The sequence below is a fragment of the Leptopilina heterotoma genome, unplaced genomic scaffold (genome assembly GCF_015476425.1).
Source record: "Leptopilina heterotoma isolate Lh14 unplaced genomic scaffold, ASM1547642v1 Lhet_160, whole genome shotgun sequence".
NCBI lineage: Eukaryota > Metazoa > Arthropoda > Insecta > Hymenoptera > Figitidae > Leptopilina > Leptopilina heterotoma.
The window spans coordinates 229,998-252,734 of record NW_025110875.1 but is presented as its reverse complement, the minus strand read 5'-3'; the positions used below and the strand labels follow the sequence as shown (position 1 = coordinate 252,734).

Here is a 22,737-nt window from a genome sequence, read left to right as displayed (position 1 = left end):
GTTGGGTGCAAGAAGGGCGTTAGGCGGATAACGCCCGTTTTCAAATTATTGAATGAGAACGATTACAATATCCTCTGGTTTTTATTATCAAAAATTTATTTTGATATGAGACTTCTTGACGATGCTAGGAATAAAAATCTGCGCGAATGTTACATAATTTTGTAACTTTAAACGTTTTCCAATACAATTTGCATGTAAAAACAAGAGAAAATCGACAGTCCTTTACAGAAATTTGGTTAAAAAAAATTTCTATTTGAAATGTTCATTTTTTAATAATTAGAAATGATTTAAGGATTAATTATATGTTAAAAATAACGAAAATCACAAATCACAAACGAATATCTCAAAATATTCAAAAGTTAAAGTTATCTCAAGTTTAAACTTTAAATTTTACTAACGCCTAAAACATTGTGTGGTTAAGCATGTGGTTGGGTGCAAAAAGGGCGTATAAATTGGTTTTGAAAAACATTATTATTTAATAGTTAATTGCAACTTTCCCTTAATTTTACACTTTAATTTGATAGCCTAATAGTGGACTAATTAAATAAAAAATAATTTATTTAATTTGCATGCACAGTTTTCGGGCTTTTAAAGTTTAAAAACTTAAACATGAAATATCTCCGTTCGTCGTTTTTTGTTATACGCCCTTCTTGCACCCAACGCTTCAGTTTTAACATTTACTTTGGGCGCTGCTGTAGGTAGGGAAGAACATTTTCTCTTTGGATGGACGAGGGACATAGCGCTTGTCAATTTCCTTGATTCTTTCATATTGACGTAAATGTTTTTCCAAATTCAAAACAGTATTCACCGTATAGGATGACACATGACGCCTATACTCAGGGATTAAACCACGATAAGCTATTCTAAGCATTTCAAAATCAGTCATCGGATTTCGAAAATGCTGGGCAATAGAACGCAAACTAAGGAGATATTCAGAAATTTTCTCTCCTTTGGCTTGCGTTCGGGAATTTAACTCGTCGTACACGTCTTCGTCATCCACGGTTTCTAAAAATTCTCTCCTGAACAACCTTTTGAAATGTCCCCATGTTTTGATTTCGCGCTTAACTACACGATACCAATTGCTAGCTACTCCCCGCAATACACTAGACAATGCGTGTAACAAATCACTATCACAAATCTTAATCCTTTCCTTAGCGCTGACTTGGGGAACTCGGTTTCGAAACTGGCACGGACTCGCGTTGAAAATAAGTCTTAGGTAACGTGTCTGCATTTATAGACACACAGTTCTCAGAACCGGGTTCAGACCCCACGAGCTAGACACGTAATAGGGTAACGAAATACCAGAAGGGGGCATGGTCCAGGTCACGCTAGTTAGGCAAAAACTTGTAGTCCCCCGCGACGGTTGTCATAGGGAAAGAGTTGGTCGTAGAACTAGTCACGGTTATAGTAGAGATCACAGGTGCATTATTTTGCTCTGTGTTGTTCACGATCGTCGGAACAGAATTATTTTCAGATGCCGGTATTTCTATTACCGTGGAATCCAAATCAGCGAACGAAACATCATCTGTGACACTATTGTCCAAATGCACCACTTCACGTGTGCCCGGACTAAAACGACTTGCATTGTCACCAAACGCTCCGACTAAAAAAATTTGTCTGGACTCGCCAGCAACACATTGTTTTTAAAGAGAAATAACCTAGCTACAATTTAAGCAACATTTTTTTTATTCAAATACTAAATAGCCGGCAGCTCTACCCGTTCTCTATCAAAAACGTACAAATTGAAATATTTTATAAATAAAATTAACTAGCCAGCACCCCCACACGTTCGCTATCTGAAATCCTCAGTAATCAGCGACCACTGAATAATAAACTTTAAGTAATTTAGATCGATTTTTTTAAAAAATAATCGGCCATGTTGGGTCTAAAATTTACAATTTTTTAAATCTGATGTCAGATTCGTAATCAGCGACCCCGAAAACCCCTGAGTAACATGTTTCAAACAAATTTAAAGAGATTTTAACGTAATTGATTTATGTAAGTAAGTTGTTAACTTACTCGTAATAAGAAACGGCTTTTTTATTTCATTATTATTTTATTTATCGCACATTTATTTTCAGGAATTGATTGCAACGGGTGGCGTTTTATCCGCAAACGCCGACAGGCTTGTAGTAAAAAGAGTTATCTTAAGTGGACATCCCTTCAAAGTTCATAAACGATCAGCAGTTATCCGATTTATGTTCTTTAATCGTGAAGATATCAATTGGTTCAAGCCTGTCCAAGTTGTTACGAAATTCGGACGAAGGGGACATATCAAGGAACCGCTAGGTAAGAAAAAATAAATATTTTTACTTTTAATATTTCAGACCTTTATGTCTCTTATCATGCCCCTGGATGTCTGAGAAGACTGACCTTTTATTTTTCAACTAAAAGCGTCCATTGCTCTTGAAGCAATTGTTACGTGACATAAAACTGATTCCCAGTGAACGCTTTTGTTCGGGATAACAAAAAAATATTAATTTGAATGAATCAGCGACATCTTGTTTAATAGTAACATATTGCTTTTCGTTGAATTTTGACATTCGACAAACTAATCGAGAAAATAGTATAGTGGAAGAACAAAATATTTTGCATGTAACCACTGCAGATCTTTTCTCTTTTTGTTGAGCTTGAGAGATCTGCATGATTGATCTAGACGAGCACTTCCAAGAAGAGGGTGGCATTGGAGGTGTAGGCGAAATTGTCGGGATCGACGAATGTAAAATTGGTCGTCAAAAATACGAGAGAGCTCGAATATTGGAGGGTTTCTGGATCCTTGGAGTGATTAACAGAGAACATTCTTCCAACTATTGGTTGGAAATCTGTCCCGATAACAAACGAGTTTAAACAAACTTGATTAAAAAACATGTTCTTGTCGAAACAGAAATTCACACTGATTGTTGGATAGACTACATTGATTTGCAACAATGTGGTTGATAATGGTTGATAATGTAGAATATTAACCATAAGTTTATTTCTTTTATAAGAAGGTTTGCAAGGAGTCTTGGAGGTTATGAATCTTATTATTTTAACGATTGTTTCATTTTACTGCTATTTGGATACTTTTTTAAAAATTTTTATACTACCGGTTACTTTTTTCCTTTTTTGAGAATTTAAACTACTTTAAATCCGTTAATAGTTAAAATAATAGAAAATATTCTCAAAAATTTTAATGATATTCTTTGAAACAATTAAATTGTTTTCATCATAATTTTTCAGTAATAAAAATCTACTGAGAAATTCCATTATTTTCAGTACTATTTTAATAAAATGTTATAAAAGAATGTAATTTAAAAAAAATTATTTTTATAAAATTAGTTGCAATAATTCAATTATATAGAGGAGACTGGGGCGAAAGGTTAAACTGTGAAAACAGTTAAAATTCATTATCTTTCAAACGGAAATAGTTAGAGTTAAATATAAATCAAATGATTAATAAAATAAATTTTATACTTTGAAAATATTGTTACTGTAACTTCGTCAAAATTATTTTCATCATTTAAATTCAGTTATTACTATTTTCTAGAATTTTTAACTAAAATTCTTTTCTGAATCAATTATTTTTAATTATTTTTGCAAAAGTGTTTTGAAAATTTTTTAATCTATTTGTTTACGGCTCAATTTTATGAAATTTCGATTTTCGGTAATTCTTCATTTGAATACAAAAATAAATAATTTATTGAATAATTGAATGTATCTTAAAATTGAATTTTTATGAAGAATTTTATTTACAACTTTTGAAAATAATAAATTTCTTTTAAGGAATATAATTAAAATTTTACAGAAAATTATTGATGAATTAAATAATTTTATCACAATTTTTAAAAGTAATTGAAAAGTATTAAAAAATGTTATTGCATTTTAGTTTAGATATTTGTTAAAGTGAAATCAATACACCGTGACCGCATAACAGATTACCTTTCGACATACTTATCGATATAAAAATTCCATTTCTTCTTACCTTTAAAAAGAAATTTTTAGTATTTTTTCCCTTTAAAAGAATTTAAATATTTAAACAGTTTCATTACTAGATTTTTATTGCAAATTTTATTAAGAAAAAATACATAGTTACAAGGATTTAAAATTACAAAATACTAAACTTAAATTTAATATCTCAGATGGAGAAAATCGATAGACCTTGGCTGTAAATCCATTACATGTTTAGAAATATATTTCAATTTGAAAATGTTCTTCTTCACTTAGGCAATAATACTTTTTAACTAATAGAAAAAATTTCCTATTTTATATCTTCGGCAAATTCACTTTTTATAAAATTCATTTTCTATCAGTTCAATACGAACTTAGCAAGTGTTAGCAAAAGATTTCTTTTGCAGTTAACAATTATAAAATTACTACTTAATGCTAAGCATATTATATATTTTAAACTAAATATTGAAAGCTTCTTTTTATTAAAAATTAAGTTTACTACAATGATGATAGTTTATTTGATAAAGAGACAACGATTTATTACCAAACACTGAATCTAAACGGTAAGTTTTAGAAAAAAAATTATGTTTTACAATTCTTGATCTACTTTTTAGCATATAGGGAAAGTTCTAAAGAGTTTCTAAGTTGATTTGGTAAACAATAAATTACACAGCTCCACTACAATTACGAATTCTTAAACAAAAAGCAAGCAAGTGACATAACTCTTACGGATTTAGGAAGTTAATAGAATTATGCGTCAGATAAGTTTAGCTGAACGTTTTTTGAATTTTCAAAATTGTAGTATTGTTTGATACTTCACAAAACAAGCTTCTTTAAATTTTCATCAATCATTCGATATGTTCAGCTCGTTTCTTGATTTGCAAAAATGATATAAAGAATAAGAAACTCAGATTATTTTCTTCCTGAAATTGTAACCTTTAATTTGCGCCATAAAAACTTAAAAATATTAATTTGTTTCCGAATTCCGACATACAAAAGCATTAGGCAAATCTGATCCGACGCAAATTTTTATAAGCCCTCCAAATCCGTAAAATTAAAGTCACCATCTTAATTTTTGTCCAAGAAATTCTGATTTTAGGAAAGAATTGTTATTATCCATTAACGATTTCCGACGGTAGGGTAGTCATTATTTTTAACCTCCGATTAAATGTTTTAATAGACATTGTATTAAATATATTCTTCTTTTAATTTCAGTAACGAATTGCGAAGAATTGTATTGAGTTCAATTTCAAATATTTCAAGAAATGAAGATAAATTTTGTAATAATATTGAGCTTACTTTGTATTTGCGAAAGTAGTAATAATAACTCAAGCCTGTCAAAATGTTTAGCGTGCTTAAAAGAATATTGCAAAACAGAATTAAATACATTTTATCAAGTAATGATTATTACGAATAATACCAAAAAAGTAAATGACGAAGAAATATTATCGCTTTTGATGAAAGAAACATCTGTACTGCAGGTAGATTTTCATAATACTACAGAGGAACTACTAATTGATTCAAAAATAATTCGAATGGTGAAGAAACCGGAATTAACGACATTGTTCGTAATCGCTAATTATATTGAAACAGCTGCAGATGTTACAAAACTGACTAAAGCAATCGATTTGATAGAGTCAGCATCTTATAAGAATAGACATCCAAAATGGTTGTTTCTTCTTTATTCAAAACAAAGGGAGCTGAGATTTAAACAATTTCTGACCACCATGTGGAATAAGAGATTCTTAGACGTTACAATTCTACACATTGTATCAGAAAATGAAGATAAAACTAAACATTCATTACTAAGTAATGAACAGTTTTTTGCGAATGTCCATCAATTTAATCCTTATTTGGAGAAAACTACAATCAAAAAATGTTTCACTGGTGTCAAAATGTTTCCTGATAAGTTACAAAATTTAAATGGTTACAAGATAAAATTTGGTACGTACAATCAACCATTTACAAATTTTGTAAAAATGAATGCATCTGGTTACCCTATAAAAATGAAAGGTTTTGTTATTTCCTATACTAGCCTTTTATCGGAAGTGATGAATTTTAAACTGAAATTTGTTTCATCTAATGAAAAAGCTTTTGGAGGAGATTATTCTCCCAACAAAAGCCTTACAACTGGTTATTATAACCAATTGGCATACAATATGATTCAAATTGGTGCTTTTAATACAATATTGTTTCCAAATTCTGAGTACAGTTACGTGATTTTTGGTATGATCGAAATAATCGTGCTTGTTCCTATTATAATGGAAAATGATAAGGAGATTGAGGGAAAATTATTACTTTTTCTGACTACTGCAATGAGCCTCTTAGTTCTGGTGTCAGTTTGGATAATTACTAGAATTTTGAAATTTGACCGTCACTTTTGGAAACTTATGTACATTATCCAGATAACTCTACAATTGTGTGCTCCTCAGGAACCACGGAAATTAAGAGAAAGATTAATTTATTGTTACTTGCTCATTATAAGTTTTGCATTTTCTTCGAACTTATTTGCAGCATTGACGGGGCTGAAATTTAGCAAGGAGAGAGAATTGAGTTTTGATACAATCAATGACGTACATGAATCTTATTTGCAGCCAATTGGATTTATAGGGATAAATCAAGCTGGTAGTACTTTCGCAGACAATGAAATCAAAGACGAGTTTTTGAAAAAACATTTCGTATATGTAGATTTTCTTGACATCTGCGAACAATCCATTGTAAAACATAAAAATATTAGTTGCACAATGCAAAATAATGAGGCGGAAGTAATAATTCGAAACACAAGAAGTGAAAATGGAAAACCACAAACTAAAATTGTTAAAAAAAGTATAACTACTACATTAAGTGTCATTTATCTTGAAATTAATTCACCGTATTCACTAAGGTTTGAATACATTTTGCAAAGAGCGGCACAAGCTGGTTTAGTTGAAAAGTGGAAGCAGGATGACACACGTTTTTTCAGTAAGCCGAACATGGATTACGGTCCAAACGAAAATTTTCAAATTACAGAAAAGGAACTTCTTCTACTCATAATAGGATTATCTTTCCTGGGATATTCGCTTTCTGTTGTTGTATTTTCTTTGGAAATTTTGATTTTTAAATTTTCGATTTAATGTAAAAAATAATTATTTGTCTGAAAGAAATTGGTTTAAAAAATAATTAATCATTAATCAAAAATCAAAAAACAAAACTCTACTAACTAGGGACGTTAGGTTTACTAAATAATGAGAGGAATATTGTTACGTAAAGGGAATACAAACTACAATTTTTGGGGTCATGTTTTATAATTTATTTAAGTATCAACGGGCTTGCAAAAATAAAATTGCATTTGCATCTTCGTTCTGTCCCACTAAATCCACACCTTCTCCAAAAGTTTGTGATTCGATTCTAACTTCTTCGCTGATACAAACGTGCGAAACAGAGTTATTGCTTTGTATTCCGTTCGAAACTTGAGTTTTAAGGGTCTGATATTGTGCTCTTGGTCGTTTAGTGAAATTAAACCAATTCTGTGAGTCCATTTCAAACCTTCTGAAATTTAATTTATATTTAAAAATAACGACCTTATCTCGTAATAACGACATTCTTAAAATTAATTCTTTTTAAATAGTTACACAATTTTTTAAAAGTAATATTTTTTAAATTGATACCTAAGTTTATGTTCCATAAATGACATTCGTCAAACTTTTCGTCCTAATAAAGTTATTTTAAAATATGATTTTTTGAGTTAAGGAGGTGTGCGATTTAAGGATTAAAAAAGTCTTTATAAAATATTTAAAATTTGTTTTATACTTACATTGGTTTCCTCATTTGAGACCTTTGTTATGGACAGAGGCTGCTTATCTGAATTGTATTAAAGCTTGAGGGGCTGCCGTTGCGTTGTTGTTCTGGATGTAGACTCTGCTAAAATGACAACTAAATTTCAATCAAATCATTAATAAAATAAATTTTATACTATAAAAATATTGTTACTGTAACTTTATTAAAATTATTTTCACCATTTCAATTTATCACACAATTTTATCACACTTTTTGAAAGTAATTGAAAAATTTTAAAGAATTTTATTCCACTTTAGTTTTGATATTTGTTAAAATGAAATCAATACACCTTGACCTCATAACGAATTACCTTTTGAAATAATTATCGATATAAAAATTCCATTTCTTCTTACGTTTAAAAACAAAGTAGTATTTCCTTCCTTTAAAAAAATTTAAATATTTAAACAGTTTTATTACTAGATGTTTATGGCAAATTTTATTAAGAAAAAATACATAGTTACAAGGATTTAAAATTACAATATACTAAACTTAAATCTAATATGAAAGATGGAGAAAATCGATAGACCTTGACTGTAAATGATTTACATCTTGATAAATATATTTCAATTTAAAAAATGTTCTTTTTCACTTCTGCAATAATACTTCTTAACTAATAGAAAAGATTCCTTATTGTTTATCTTCAGCAAATTTACTTTTTATAAAATTCGTTGCTAATCAGTTCAATACGAACTTATCAAGTGTGAGCAAAAGTTTTCCTTTGCTGTTAACAATTATAAAGTTACTACTTAAAGCTACGCATATTATAAATTTTAAACTAATTACTGCAAATTTCTTTTCATTAAAAATTAAGTTTACTACAATGATGATACTTTATTTGATAAAGAGACAACGATTTATTACCAAGCACGAAATATAAACGTAAGTTTTAGAGAAACAATTCTTGAACTATTCGGTGAAAAATAAATTACACAGCTCCACTACAATTTCGAATTCTTGAACAAAAATCAAGCAAGTGACATAAATCTTACGGATTTGGCAAGTTAATAAAATTATGCGTCAAATAAGTTCTGGTGAATATTTTTTAACTTTTCAAAATTATAGTAGTATTTAAAAACTTTATAGAACAAAATTGTATAAATTTTCAATAATCATTCGATATATTCAGCTCGTTTCTTGATTTACAAAATTAATATGAAAAATTTGGAACTCAAATAATTTTCTTCCTGAAATTAATACCTTCACTTTGATCCATAAAAACTTTAAAATATTAATCAGTTTCGGACATACAAAAACATTGGCTAAACCTTATCTGATGCAAAATTTTATAAGCCTTCTAAGTCCATAAAATTTAAGCCACCATCTTAATTTTTGTCCAAGATATTTCGATTTTAGGGAACCTATGTTTTAATCTACTAACAATTTCCGACGGTAGGGAAGTAATTATTTTTTAGCTCCGATTAAATGCTTTAAGAGCCATTGTAATAAGTATATATTCTTCTTTTAATTTCAGTAACAAACTGCATAGAACTGAATTTAATTGAATTTCAAATACTTCACGAAATGAAGATAGCATTTTTATTCCTATTGAGTTTACTTTGTATTTGTGAAAGTAGTAATAATAACTCAAATCTCTCACAATGTTTAATGTGCTTAAAAGCATTTTTGAAGACAGAATTAAATACATTTCATCAAGTAATGATCATTACGAATAATACCGAAAGAGTAAATAACGAAGAAATACTATCGCTTTTGATAAGAAAAACATCTGTACTGCAGGTAGATTTTCGAAATTCTACAGAGGAACTACTTATACATTCAAAAATGATTCGAATGGTGAAAGAACCGGAATTAACGACATTGTTCGTAATCGTTAATTACATTGAAACATCTGAAGATGTTACAAAACTGACTAAAGCAATCAATTTGATAAAGTCAGCATCTTATAAGAATAGACATCCAACATGCTTGTTTCTTCTTTATTCAAAACAAAGGGATTTAAGATTTGAAAAATTTCTGACCACCATGTGGAATAAGAAATTCTTGGATGTAACGATTCTACACATTGTGGCAGAAAATGAAGATAAAACTAAAAATTCATTACTGAGTAATGAACAATTTTTTGCTAATGTCCATCAATTTAATCCTTATTTGAAGAAAACTACATACAAAAAATGTTCCACTGGTGTCGAAATGTTTCCTGATATGTTACAAAATTTAAATGGATACAAGATAAAATTTGGTACGTACAATCAACCATTTACAAATTATGTAAAAATGAATGCAACTGGTTATCCTGTAGAAATGAGAGGTTTTGTTATTTCATATGCTAGACTTTTATCGCAAGTGATGAATTTTAAACTCGCATTTGTTCCATCAAATGAAAAAGCTTTTGGAACATTTGACTGCCACAACAAAAGTCGTACAACTGGTTATTTTAACCAACTAGCATACAATAAGATTCAAATTGCTGCTTTTAATTCATTATTGTTTCGTAATTGCGAGTACAGTTACGTGATTTTGGGTAGGATAGAAATAATCGTTCTTGTTCCTATTATAATGGAAAATGATAAGGAGATTGAGGGAAAATTATTACTTTTTCTGACTACTGCAATGAGCCTCTTAGTTCTGGTGTCAGTTTGGATAATTACTAGAATTTTGAAATTTGACCGTCACTTTTGGAAACTTATGTACATTATCCAGATGATTCTACAATTGTGTGCTCCTCGGGAACCACGGAAGTTAAGAGAGAGATTAATTTATTGTTATTTACTCATTGTAAGTACTGTAATTTCTTCGAATTTATTTGGAGCATTGACGGGCTTAAAATTTAGCAATGAGAAAGAATTAAGTTTCGACACAATCAATGACGTACATGAATCTTATTTACAGCCGATTGGATTTCTAGGGATGAATCAATTTGGTAGTACTTTCGCAGACAATGAAATGAAAGAAGAGTTTTTGAAAAAACATATCGGATATGTAGATTTTGTTGAAGTTTGCGCACAACGCATTGTAAAATATAAAAATATTAGTTGTACAATGCAAAATAATGAGGCGGATATAATTATTAGAAACACAAGAAGTGAGAATGGAAAGCCACAAACAAAAATTGTTCAAGAAAGTATGACTATTGCCTTTAGTGCCATTTATCTTGAAATTAATTCTCCGTATTCACTAAGGTTTGAATACATTTTGCAAAGAGCTGCACAAGCTGGTTTAGTTGAAAAATGGAAGAAAGACGACACACGTTTTTTTAGTAAACCGAACATGGATTACGATTTAAAAGAAAATTTTCTAACTACCGAAAACAAACTTCTTTTAGTTATGTTAGGAATATCTATCTTGGGATGCTCACTTTCTATTGTTGCATTTACTTTAGAAATTTTGATTTTTAAATTTTTGCATTAATGTAACAATTAATTGTCTTGTAAGCAGGAAATTGTTTTAAAATATAACTTAAGCATTTTGTACTTCTTTGAAAAAACTAGACTCTACTAATCAGGGACGTAAGGTATACAAATGAGAGGAATATTTTTACATAAAGGGAATACAAACTGTAATACTCGGGATCACGATGTCGTACACAGAAAAAAGAGAAATAAATAAATATTGTAATGCCTAGTCACTGATACTATTGAATAAATATTATAAAATCAACTACACTTTTATTATTATTTTGTCTCTTATTAGAGTTTTTACCCAAGAATTAAGAAATAAAAGTTTTAAAATATTTTGTGAATTTCCTGAATCTGCTTCAAATCTCTTTGACAATAGTAGATTCTACCAAAAATCGTCCAGTCTTTTAGCTTCCTATTAAATAATTTTATTTGTTCAATGACGAAATGATCTGCTACTGGGCTTTATATTCCAGCTCTACATTTTAAATGATACTCCCATTAAGTAAATTAGATTTCATCAAAATAACTACGAATAAAAATAAATAAATAAATAAAAAAATAAAAAATAAATAAATAACTACTGAACTAAGATTACAATAAAGTATTGTAACACATAATATCTTCTGACAAAGGACATTTAAATGAAAATAATAAAAATGACTCCGTCTGACGGACTAAACGAAAATAAAATTGTAAATGCGAAAAATGAAAATGTAAAGAAAGAAAAACTAAAAAAATGAAGCCTAAAGATATGAGTAAGAGCATAAATGTTTCATAACTTTTAAGCATGTCATAAATAATTAATAATAACTAGTAATAAAAAAGAATTAGCGTTGGTTGATGCAGGTCGTCAAACTTGGAACAAAAAAATTTGAAAGAATCTTATTAACAGAAAAATAAATTTTTAAATTCAAACATATTTTTTGTATCAAATTCTCTTGAAAAATCTACAGCATATCATGTTTTATATATTTTCTAGAATAGTTTTTAGTACAAAAAAACTATTACAAATTTCTAGAAATTTTTTGGCTTACTTTGACGACCTGCATTTTCTAAGAAAAAATTGCACTTTAATACCTATAAGTAATTTTCGTACTGTAGAGAATAAACTTTAAAATAAACCTAATATCATTAAAAAGCGTTCATTGTTTTAGAAGTTATACAAATTTTTGTAAAACATTGAAAATGACGATTTTTTAAAAACATCTAAATAAAATACCGGCCAAATGACTTCTGTAAGGTTTTGTTCTCTTTATAATTTTATAATCTTTCAAAAAATAAAAAGAAAAAAATTTTAGTTTTCATAAATATTATGTTTTAAAATGTATTTAATTCACTTGAAAATGGGTGGTCTCTCAATTTTGACCGGCAATGTATCATTTAAAACTAGCCGGACTTCATTCTATTTAATCTTTGATGCACCCATTGAAGATGGGAGCGTAGTCTCGAGATGCTCCTCATAGACCGGCAGCATGCGAACTGTCGAGATCTGCAAGTCGACATCGTTTTTTAACACAACTTATTCTTCTCTTCTCTCTCTATTATATTTAAATTATAATTTAATGAATTATACAAATTAATAAATTAAATTTAAATGGACATTATTTCCAAATTTAATGTTCCTCTAGCCATGAGGCGCGTTTCAAACTATATCAACTGATAAAATCTTGTTTTAAGAATATTATAGTAAACAAATATGAATGACTTGGCTAATTTTCATAAATGAAAAAGGAAATGAAAGATTACTTACTCAGGAGTAGAGGGAAAATATGGAGAATTAAAAAAAGATTTCTAACCTATAAAAAATCATTGCAAACTTGACACTTCGAGATAAAACAATAATGTTTTGCCTGCAGGACTAAGAAAAAAGTTGTAAATCCAGATTTTCATTACATGAACATTTTGCTTCCTCTTTACGATCAGCAAAAAAAATTTGCTTCCCCGTGGAGGAAGGATTAAGGATAAATATATTTCATTTTTAAATCATTTTTAATATAATTTAACATTTATAAAATAAAGTTCATTCCTCTTAATAAAAAGAATAAAATTTTCTTATACAGTAATATAAATCTAAATAAACAAAAAATTTTTTAGTAAAAAAGTGAATTTTTCAACTTTAATTGTAATTAATTCTATAATTTTCAATAGAATATACACTTTATATACATCAAGCGATTCGTCTTAATGCAAAGAATAAGATTTTTGATTCATTTCTCAATAAATAATATTTTATTGTACAGCAACATGGTTTTTAAGAAAAAATGAATTTATATTAAAAGTTCAAATTTTTTGTCTATAATTGGTTTTAATTCTATAAATTTAAGTACAATATATACTTTATATATAGCAATCGATCCATCTTGGTGCAAAGAATAAGATTTTAGAAATAAATGAGTAAGATTTTCTTATACGGCAACATAATTTTGCGAAAAGAACTCATTTTTTGATAAAAATGCGAATTTTTCAGCTTTAATTGTGATTAACTCTGTAAATTCTCATACAATTTATACTTTTTATATACCAATCGACTCGTCTTGATAAGATTTTATTATATATTAACTTCAATAACCAACTTAAAAAAAAAATTTTTTTTAAATTTTTTTTACAAAAAAGTCAAAAAAAAATTTTTTTTGAGAATTTTTTAAAGTCTATCAATCCATTTCGAGATATTTTGATGATAAATACACTTGGTAAATTTTAGCCAAATTCGTTAAAACCTCTTCGAGTTATCGTGTTCACAAAAATCGGGATCCACACACACATACACACACCCATACATACATCCGGACAATTGTTCAGGGTCTTATATAACATAGTCCCATATAGAAGAAAATTTGTTAAAAGGATTTTTAAAAATTTTGTAAATTAAACGACTACAAAGCTTCCTCACGAGGAAGCAATAATAAAAATAACTCTCTTAAAAACTGAACCTAAACATTTAATCATGTTAAACAAGAATATAAAGTTAATTAATATTAAAATGACCGATTGATATATGAAAACGTTTTTTAAGTAACGAGTTTTAAGCAAATTTAATAACATTTTACAATTTATATCTGTCATTTTGAATTTTTGAAAACCACTATCAGATTTGAGTTCCACAAAGTTTCTGCCCACTGTGGGACGTATGTGTTCCACTGGGCATTAAAGGGTTAATCTTAATTATTAATTTCTATTCGATAACATTTTTTACTTTAGAAGAATGCCTTTATTGAAAGAAAATATATTTACAATTCAGTTTTGATATTTGTTGAAATAAAATCAATACACCTTGACCGCATAACAGATTACCTTTCAAAATACATATCGATATAAAAATTTCATTTATTCTTACGTTTAAAAAAACTTTGTAGTATTTTTTCTTTTAAAAAAATTTTGATATTTAAACAGTTTCATATTTAGATAGATTTGTATGACAAATTCTATTATGAAATATACACACTTACAGGGATTTACAATTACAAAACTACTGAACTTAAATTTGATATGAAAGATGGAAAAAATCGATGGACCTTGACCTTGACCATTACATCTTCAGAAACAAATTTCAATTTGAAAAAACTGTTCTTTTTCACTTAGGCAATAATACTTTTTAACTAATAGAAAAGATTCCTTATTGTTTATCTTCAGCAAATTCATTTTTTATAAAATTCGTTTCTAATCAGTTCAATACGAACTTATCAAGTGTGAGCAAAAGTTTTCCTTTGTAGTTAACAATTATAAAATTACTACTTAATGTTAAGCATATTATAAATTTTAAACTAAATACTGCAAACATCTTTTCATTAAAATTAAGTTTACTACAATGATGATACTTTATTTGATAAAGAGACAACGATTTATTACCAAGCACGAAATATAAACGTAAGTTTTAGAAAAACAATTCTTGAACTATTCGGTGAAATATAAATTACACAGCTCCACTACAATTACGAATTCTTAATCAAAAATCTAGCAAGTGACATAAATCTTACGGATTTGGGAAGTTAATAAAATTATGCGTCAGATAAATTCTGGCGAATATTTTTTAGGTTTTCAAAATTATAATAGTATTTAAAACTTTATAGAACAATATTGTGTAAATTTTCAATAATCTTTTGATATGTTCAGCTCGTTTCTTGATCTATAAAAATGATATGAAAAATTTGGAACTCAAATTATTTTCTTCCTGAAATTAATGTCTGATGCAAAATTTTATAAGCCTTCCAAGTCCATAATGTTTAAGTCACCATCTTAATTTTTGTTCAAGATATTTTGATTTTAGGAAAGCTGTGTTTCAATCCACTAACAATTTTTGACGGTAGGGTAGTAATTATTTTTTTAGCTCCAATTAAATGTTTTAAGAGCCATTGTAATAAGTATATATTCTTCTTTTAATTTCAGTAACAAACTGCATAGAATTGAAGTTAATTCAATTTCAAATATTTCAAGAAATGAAGATAGCATTTTTATTCCTATTGAGTTTACTTTGTATTTGTGAAAGTAGTAATAATAACTTAAATCTCTCACAATGTTTAATGTGCTTAAAAGCATTTTTGAAGACAGAATTAAATACATTTCATCAAGTAATGATCTTTACGAATAATACCGAAAAAGTAAATAACGAAGAAATATTATCGCTTTTGATGAGTAAAACATCTGTACTGCAGGTAGATTTTCGAAATTCTACAGAGGAACTACTTATACATTCAAAAATGATTCGAATGGTGAAAGAACCGGAATTAACGACATTGTTCGTAATCGTTAATTACATTGAAACATCTGAAGATGTTACAAAACTGACTAAAGCAATCAATTTAATAAAGTCAGCATCTTATAAGAATGGACATCCAACATGCTTGTTTCTTCTTTATTCAAAACAAAGGGATTTAAGATTTGAAAAATTTCTGACCACCATGTGGAATAAGAAATTCTTGGATGTAACGATTCTACACATTGTGGCAGAAAATGAAGATAAAACTAAAAATTCATTACTGAGTAATGAACAATTTTTTGCTAATGTCCATCAATTTAATCCTTATTTGAAGAAAACTACATACAAAAATTGTTCCACTAGTGTCGAAATGTTTTCTGATAAGTTACATAATTTAAATGGATATAAGATAAAATTTGGTACGTACAATCAACCATTTACAAATTATGTAAAAATGAATGCAACTGGTTATCCTGTAGAAATGAGAGGTTTTGTTATTTCATATGCTAGACTTTTATCGCAAGTGATGAATTTTAAACTCGCATTTGTTCCATCAAATGAAAAAGCTTTTGGAACATTTGACTGCTACAACAAAAGTCGTACAACTGGTTATTTTAACCAACTAGCATACAATAAGATTCAAATTGCTGCTTTTAATTCATTATTGCTTCGTAATTGCGAGTACAGTTACGTGATTTTGGGTAGGATAGAAATAATCGTTCTTGTTCCTATTATAATGGAAAATGATAAGGAGATTGAGGGAAAATTATTATTTTCCCTGACTACTCCAATGATCCTCATAATTCTGCTGTCAGTTTGGATAATTACTAGAATTTTGAAATTTGACCGTCACAACTGGAAACTTATGTACATTATCCAGATGATTCTACAATTGTGTGCTCCTCGGGAACCGCGGAAATTAAGAGAGAGATTAATTTATTGTTATTTACTCATTGTAAGTACTGTAATTTCTTCGAACTTATTTGGAGCATTGACGGGCCTGAAATTTAGCAATGAGAAAGAATTAATTTTTGATACAATCAGGGACGTACATGAATCTTATTTGCAGCCAATTGGATTTCTAGGGATAAATCGAGTTGGTAATACTTTTGCAGACAATGAAATCAAAAGAGAGTTTACGAAAAAACATATCGGATTTGTAGATTTTGTTGACATTTGCGCACAACACATTGTAAAATATAGAAATATTAGTTGTACAATGCAAAATAATGAGGCGGAAATAATTATTCGAAACACAAGAAATGAGAATGGAAAGCCACAAACTAAAATTGTTAAAGAAAGTATGTCTACTACCTGAAGTGCCATTTATCTTGAAATTAATTCACCGTATTCCCTAAGGTTTGAATACATTTTGCAAAGAGCGGCACAAGCTGGTTTAGTTGAAAAGTGGAAGCAGGATGACACACGTTTTTTCAGTACGCCGAATATAGATTACGATCTGAAAGAAATTTTTCCAACTACAGAGAAGAAACTTCTTTTACTTATAATAGGGATATCTATTCTGGGATATTCACTTTCTGTTGTTGTATTTTCTTTAGAAATTTTTATTTTCAAATTTTTGCATTAGTGTAATAAATAACTGTCTTGTGAGAAGGAAATTGTTTGAAAAAAATAACTTGAGCATTTTGTACTACTCTGAAGAAATAAGACCTTACTAACCAGGGACGTTAGGTTTACTAATGATAAGAGAAATATTGTTATGTAAAAGTAATACAAAATATAATACTCGGAGTCACGATGTCATACACAGAGGAAATAGCAGTAAATCAATATTGTATTACCTATTCACTGAAACTAATGAATAAATATTATTTAATCAACTACACTTCTATTATTAATTGGTTTTTTATTAAAGTTTTTACCCAAGAAATTGAAACAGGAATTTTATTTATGTGTGAATAATCTAATAAAATTCGACGCCTCACGCGGTCGAGTTCGTGACTGTGTGGCTTCAATTTAAATGTTATAATAATTAATTAATTAAATTAAAATAATAAACCGCGGGCGCCATGCCAGTCGACAGAAGGTCGACAGGGTAAAATTACAAGAACTTTCATTTTAGGAGACTTTAACAAATTTTATTAAAAGAAAAATGGGAAAAATGTAATAGTAATTATAAATCTGATTCATTATTATAAATATTATAAATTCAATTCGATATTTCTCTCGTTAGGTGGCCACAACACATTCAATCTTTCCAAATTTCTCACAACACGTGGACGACCTAAGAATGCGGTTTTGTCGACAACGCGTGACGATACAATTAAATTCGTCTAACTAAACAATTACTAACTGAAACAATTCAAATCATACGTTAGTTCAAAAAATACATATATATAAAAACAAATAAAAATCAAAATAATAAAAATGTTAAGTAGGTTCCTCACATTAAACGCTCAATGTAATATTGTGGAATTTTAGTTTTTATTGTCGACCATTTACAAAATTAAAGAATTAAACAAAACGTTTCTATATTTAAGTATAAAAATAAATATTATCTCTTTTAAGTCATTCGACTTCGTCGAAATTTAAACAAAACTTATCTGTATGTATGTAAGTACAAAAAATAAACATTATCTTCATTAAGTCGTTCGACTTCGTAATATGAAACAAAAAAGAACATCTTTTAATCCTTCGATGAACTGTGCCTCACTCTGGAAGTTCCTCCATAATCTCATTCAAAGACTTGATGGTCTGTGGAGTAAGCAATGCACGAATGGCTCTCTGGAATTTCTCTTCAGAAAGTTCTAATAACGACTTTATTTGACTTCTAATATGACTTTATTTTATTAAAAATCGTTGACTGATTTCAAAGCGTTTTCTCTGATTAAAAACTTCCTAATTTTTTTAGGCAATTCAGATTTGTCGTTGAACTTCGCCTTTATTCGGTGCCTCAAATCTTTGATTTTATCATCGATCATATACCGATGATCCGCTGGAACCATAAAATAAAAGTCGGTCATGTTGCATAATTTAACCGCAAATAGTCGACCAAGCCTGCATGTCTGATGTTGCAGTCAGGACACTCTGGGGGTCGACTCTGTAACTTTCCACCCTCACTTCCCACTCCCACTATTCACTCTTACTTCCCACACCTACCTCCTACTTTCCACTCCCACTATTCACTCTCACTTTCCACACCTACTTCCCACTATCCATTCTCACTATTCACTTTCCACCTTCCGCTTCCCACTCCCACCTTCCACTTCCTACTTTCCAGTCCCACTTTCCACTCTCACGTCCCACCTTCCACTGCCCACTTTCCTCTCTCACTATTCACTTTCCACCTTCCGCTTCCCACTCCCTCCTTCCACTTCCTACTTTCCAGTCCTCTTTCCACTCTCACGTCCCACCTTCCACTGCCCACTCTCACTATACACTTCCCACCTTTCACTCCCACTTCCCACCTTCCTCTCATCGTTAATCACAGTTTCATTTAAAAGTGGGATTGGTGTGTGAGATTGGAAAGGCCTAAGCACAACTGAGTCTGGTTCGGGAGACGGTTACGGGATATGTAACATTTACATATATTTTGAGGTTAGGAAGCCCATATCCCGCAGTCGTCTCAAGCACCCGACTCAATTGTGCTTAGGGCTGAAGGGGGAAGTGAGAATGGTGTGTGAGAGTGGAAGGTGGGAAGTGGAAGTAGAAAGTGGGAAGTGAGAATGTGAAGTGGGAGTGGAAAGTAAGTGTGAAAGGTGGGAAGTGGAAAGTGAGAGTGTGAAGTGGGAGTAGGAAAGTTAAAGAATCGACCCCTGGACAGTACTGAAATTCGTCTCTTCCGCAGGCGGTACAGCGTCCCAGAATTTGCTCATGTTCGACTCCGTGGGGAAATATGCAAGCCACCGTGTCATATCCTTCCGCTCCGCAAAAAGTACAGAAGCTTGGGTGATATGGTAATGGACATTCTCTAAATTTATGTTCCCGTGATCTGCAGTTGACACATCCTGGTACAATTTGCTTGGCAACTTGAGTAACATTGGTCTGGGTTGAACGATCCACCATCTTGGACTCCTTTTTCTCAAAAAGCAGCCTTGCTCTCATAGTAATCATATCGCGCAGAAGTTCCTGGCTAATGATTCTACAGTCGACAAAGTATAATGGTTGTTGAGCGTCTTCTGGATTCAATAATCCTCCCACTCCAAGTTCCTATATTACCTCACAAAAGCTAGGTAGACAGAATGGAAGTGGTTTCTCCGGAACCGATGGTGCCAATTCCACTCCAGGAAAATTGACCATTGTCAGTTGTTTCTCCGTTGTCTTGGATTTTTGCATAGGATGGTTGTCATTTGACGACCTTTTCCTCCTCTCGTTCTCAGCCTGTATTTGATCTGGGTAGACTCTTTCCACTCTTCTCACCTTAAGCTGAGATGACTTCCAATTTCGAATTTTTGATAGAAACATGTTGACCTGTTCTGATTACCTTTCCCCTTGAGATACTCCAACTCACGCCTTTGAGCCTCGAAATTCTTTTGTAACGTCGTCATTGCCTCCTCCATTATCTTCTTCTGAAGCTGCAAATTCTCCAATTGGTTGACTTAACTTTTTGTTTGGATAGTAAACCTCCATACCATTCTTCAGCTCAGTCCAAGTCCTTATCAGTCGACTGTCTCAAGTTTTTTACGATAGCCTCCCTCCCGTGGATTAAAAAGAAAGGAGAGATCCTAGTTCCTGTATGTGGTACCGTATTGTATACCAATTGTAACTTTGATAAATTTTCATCTCACTCTTTGTGATCATGCATTAGGAAGGCAGCGATCATAGTTTTAATGGTTCGATTAAACCTTTCGACCGGATTAGCTTGAAGGTGTTTTATCGGTGTTGTTATTTGTTTAACCCCTCTTGCTTTCAAGTATGATCCCACTTCCCCATTAACAAATTCCTTTCCGTTATCAGTCACAACGGCGTTAGGTGTACCCCAACGATCAAAAACTGTATCAAGAACTTTAACAACCGTCTTCCCATTTCTTGTACGTATTTTCAGGAATCTTGGTTTGGCGAATTTACTTCATGGAGAGAATGGTTAATCAGAGTAGCCGATAAAACGAAATATCAGTGAAAAATTTGTTCTAAAGTAATGATTTGTGGAAAGGCAAATATTAAAAGACATGAGTCTTCTTCTATGCATCAAACAAATCTTAAATTTTATGAAAAATCGAAATCTTTAAATCTTAAATCGAAATGAAGAGGCTACTCTAACTAACCATTCAGATCGTGATCAGGAAGTTGCAGTAACTAATCATAATAACTGCATTATTTTTGGAACATAACATACCATTTAAAGTGTCTTCAGAAGTAATTCAGATTTTCAAGGATATGGATCCTCTCGTACTAAAAGCAGTAAAATTAGGTCGGTCTAAAAAGACTGCTATTGCAAATAATGTTCTCTGCAAAGTCGAGGAAAATTGAATTGCTAATGTTTTAAAAGAAACCCCTTTTTCAGTATATGTAGATGAAACCAGTGATATAAGCAATAAGAAATGGTTACCAGTTTTAATTAGATATGTAGAACCCTTAACATTTAAAATCAGAGTAGAGTTTACAATTTAAATATTTAATGTCGTTAATAATAGAGAAGAAACACTTCGATTGTTTGCCACTGTCTAGGTTTACAGTAGTCCAATAAAAAAATTTACAAAATCTAAAATGGCGGATCCAAAATGTCGGACAACTTTTTTGAAAATCTATCCATTTGACCTGAATCCTGTTACTATGAGGTTTTCGGGTTCGCTGATTACGAATCTGATGTTAGTTTTTCAAAATACAAAATGAAGAGTTTCGAATTTAAAAATTTTCTTGAATATGATATCGACTTCGTAATCAACGACGTAGAAAACCTCTAAATAAGGAGGTTATGACGAAAATTGTATTAATTTAAAAAAACGGGCTTTAAAGGGTTAACATAACTTATAGTCTTATTGTAATTTTTGTTTTTAAATTTTTTGCAACTTTGCTGATTACGAATTTTGAAACGATTTTTGAAAAAATTTTAAATATCAAATCCAATACAGAGGACATGCTTTTTAAAAAATTAAAATATTTTTTTCAACTTTTTACTTGGGGGCTTTAGGATACACTCATTAGTTTATTTGCGTATCTTAAGTATAAAAATTTAAGTTTGAATATTTTAAAAATTAAATGAATACATATAACAAAAAATTATAAATAACATTAAATGTGAAACAAAAAAATGTTATTAATGTAAAATATCTTAAGAATAAAAATTGAATTTGAATATTTTAAAAATTAAATCAATAAATATAACAAGAAATTATAAATAACATTATAAATATGAAACAAAGAAACGTTATTCATAAAACATATGAATTAAATATGAAATTTAATAGTAAATATAAAATTTTAGTTTTAAAATTAATATAATTGGGTCAGTCCATTATATTTCACCTGAAGCTGTTGCGGCCTATTTTTAAAAAAATCTCATAATTTGTAAAAATGATGTTTAATATCCACAAAATTCATTTTTGAGAATTATTTTATAAAATTTTTTGAATTTAACTTAGAATTTTAATTTTTAAATTGAGTTGGACAGAAAAAAGGTTAGATTGACAGTTATGTAAATTTAATAAAGAAGCATGGAAATAATTTAGATAATACAAATTTCTTGATTGATATTTGTTAAAAATGAGCTAATTTATTTGTATAAATAGATTTTTATGTAAACATACTCAAAATAATAAATAAAAATTAATTTTAAAACTTTACTATGAAATTTCAAAAGTCACTACATTTTAATTACATCTTTCTAAAAAGTTTATAAATATTAAAAAATTTATTACTACTTAATGTAAAGTATTTTCAATGTACTTTCATAATATGTGCTAACTTTTTAATTTTATACTATAGAAATATGAAATATTTTACCTTTAATATTGAGTGTTTCATGATTTTCATTGATTTTAA

At 29.6% G+C, this 22,737-nt stretch overlaps 2 protein-coding genes across 2 annotated transcripts in view; both read left to right on the top strand.

Annotated features, from left to right (window-relative positions):
- Positions 1–22,737, top strand: part of LOC122498864 (pre-rRNA-processing protein TSR1 homolog) — a 179,619-nt gene that overhangs the window by 155,413 nt on the left and 1,469 nt on the right. Inside the window, exon 11 of the mRNA XM_043606842.1 lies at positions 2,082–2,289. Within this exon, the coding sequence (XP_043462777.1) occupies positions 2,082–2,289 (208 nt within the window). The remainder of the gene's footprint in view (positions 1–2,081; positions 2,290–22,737) is intronic.
- On the top strand, positions 15,260–21,768 carry LOC122498868. The gene has a single exon (XM_043606851.1). It carries the CDS (start codon positions 15,536–15,538, stop codon positions 17,111–17,113), a length of 1,578 nt encoding a protein of 525 aa, XP_043462786.1. The 5' UTR covers positions 15,260–15,535; the 3' UTR covers positions 17,114–21,768.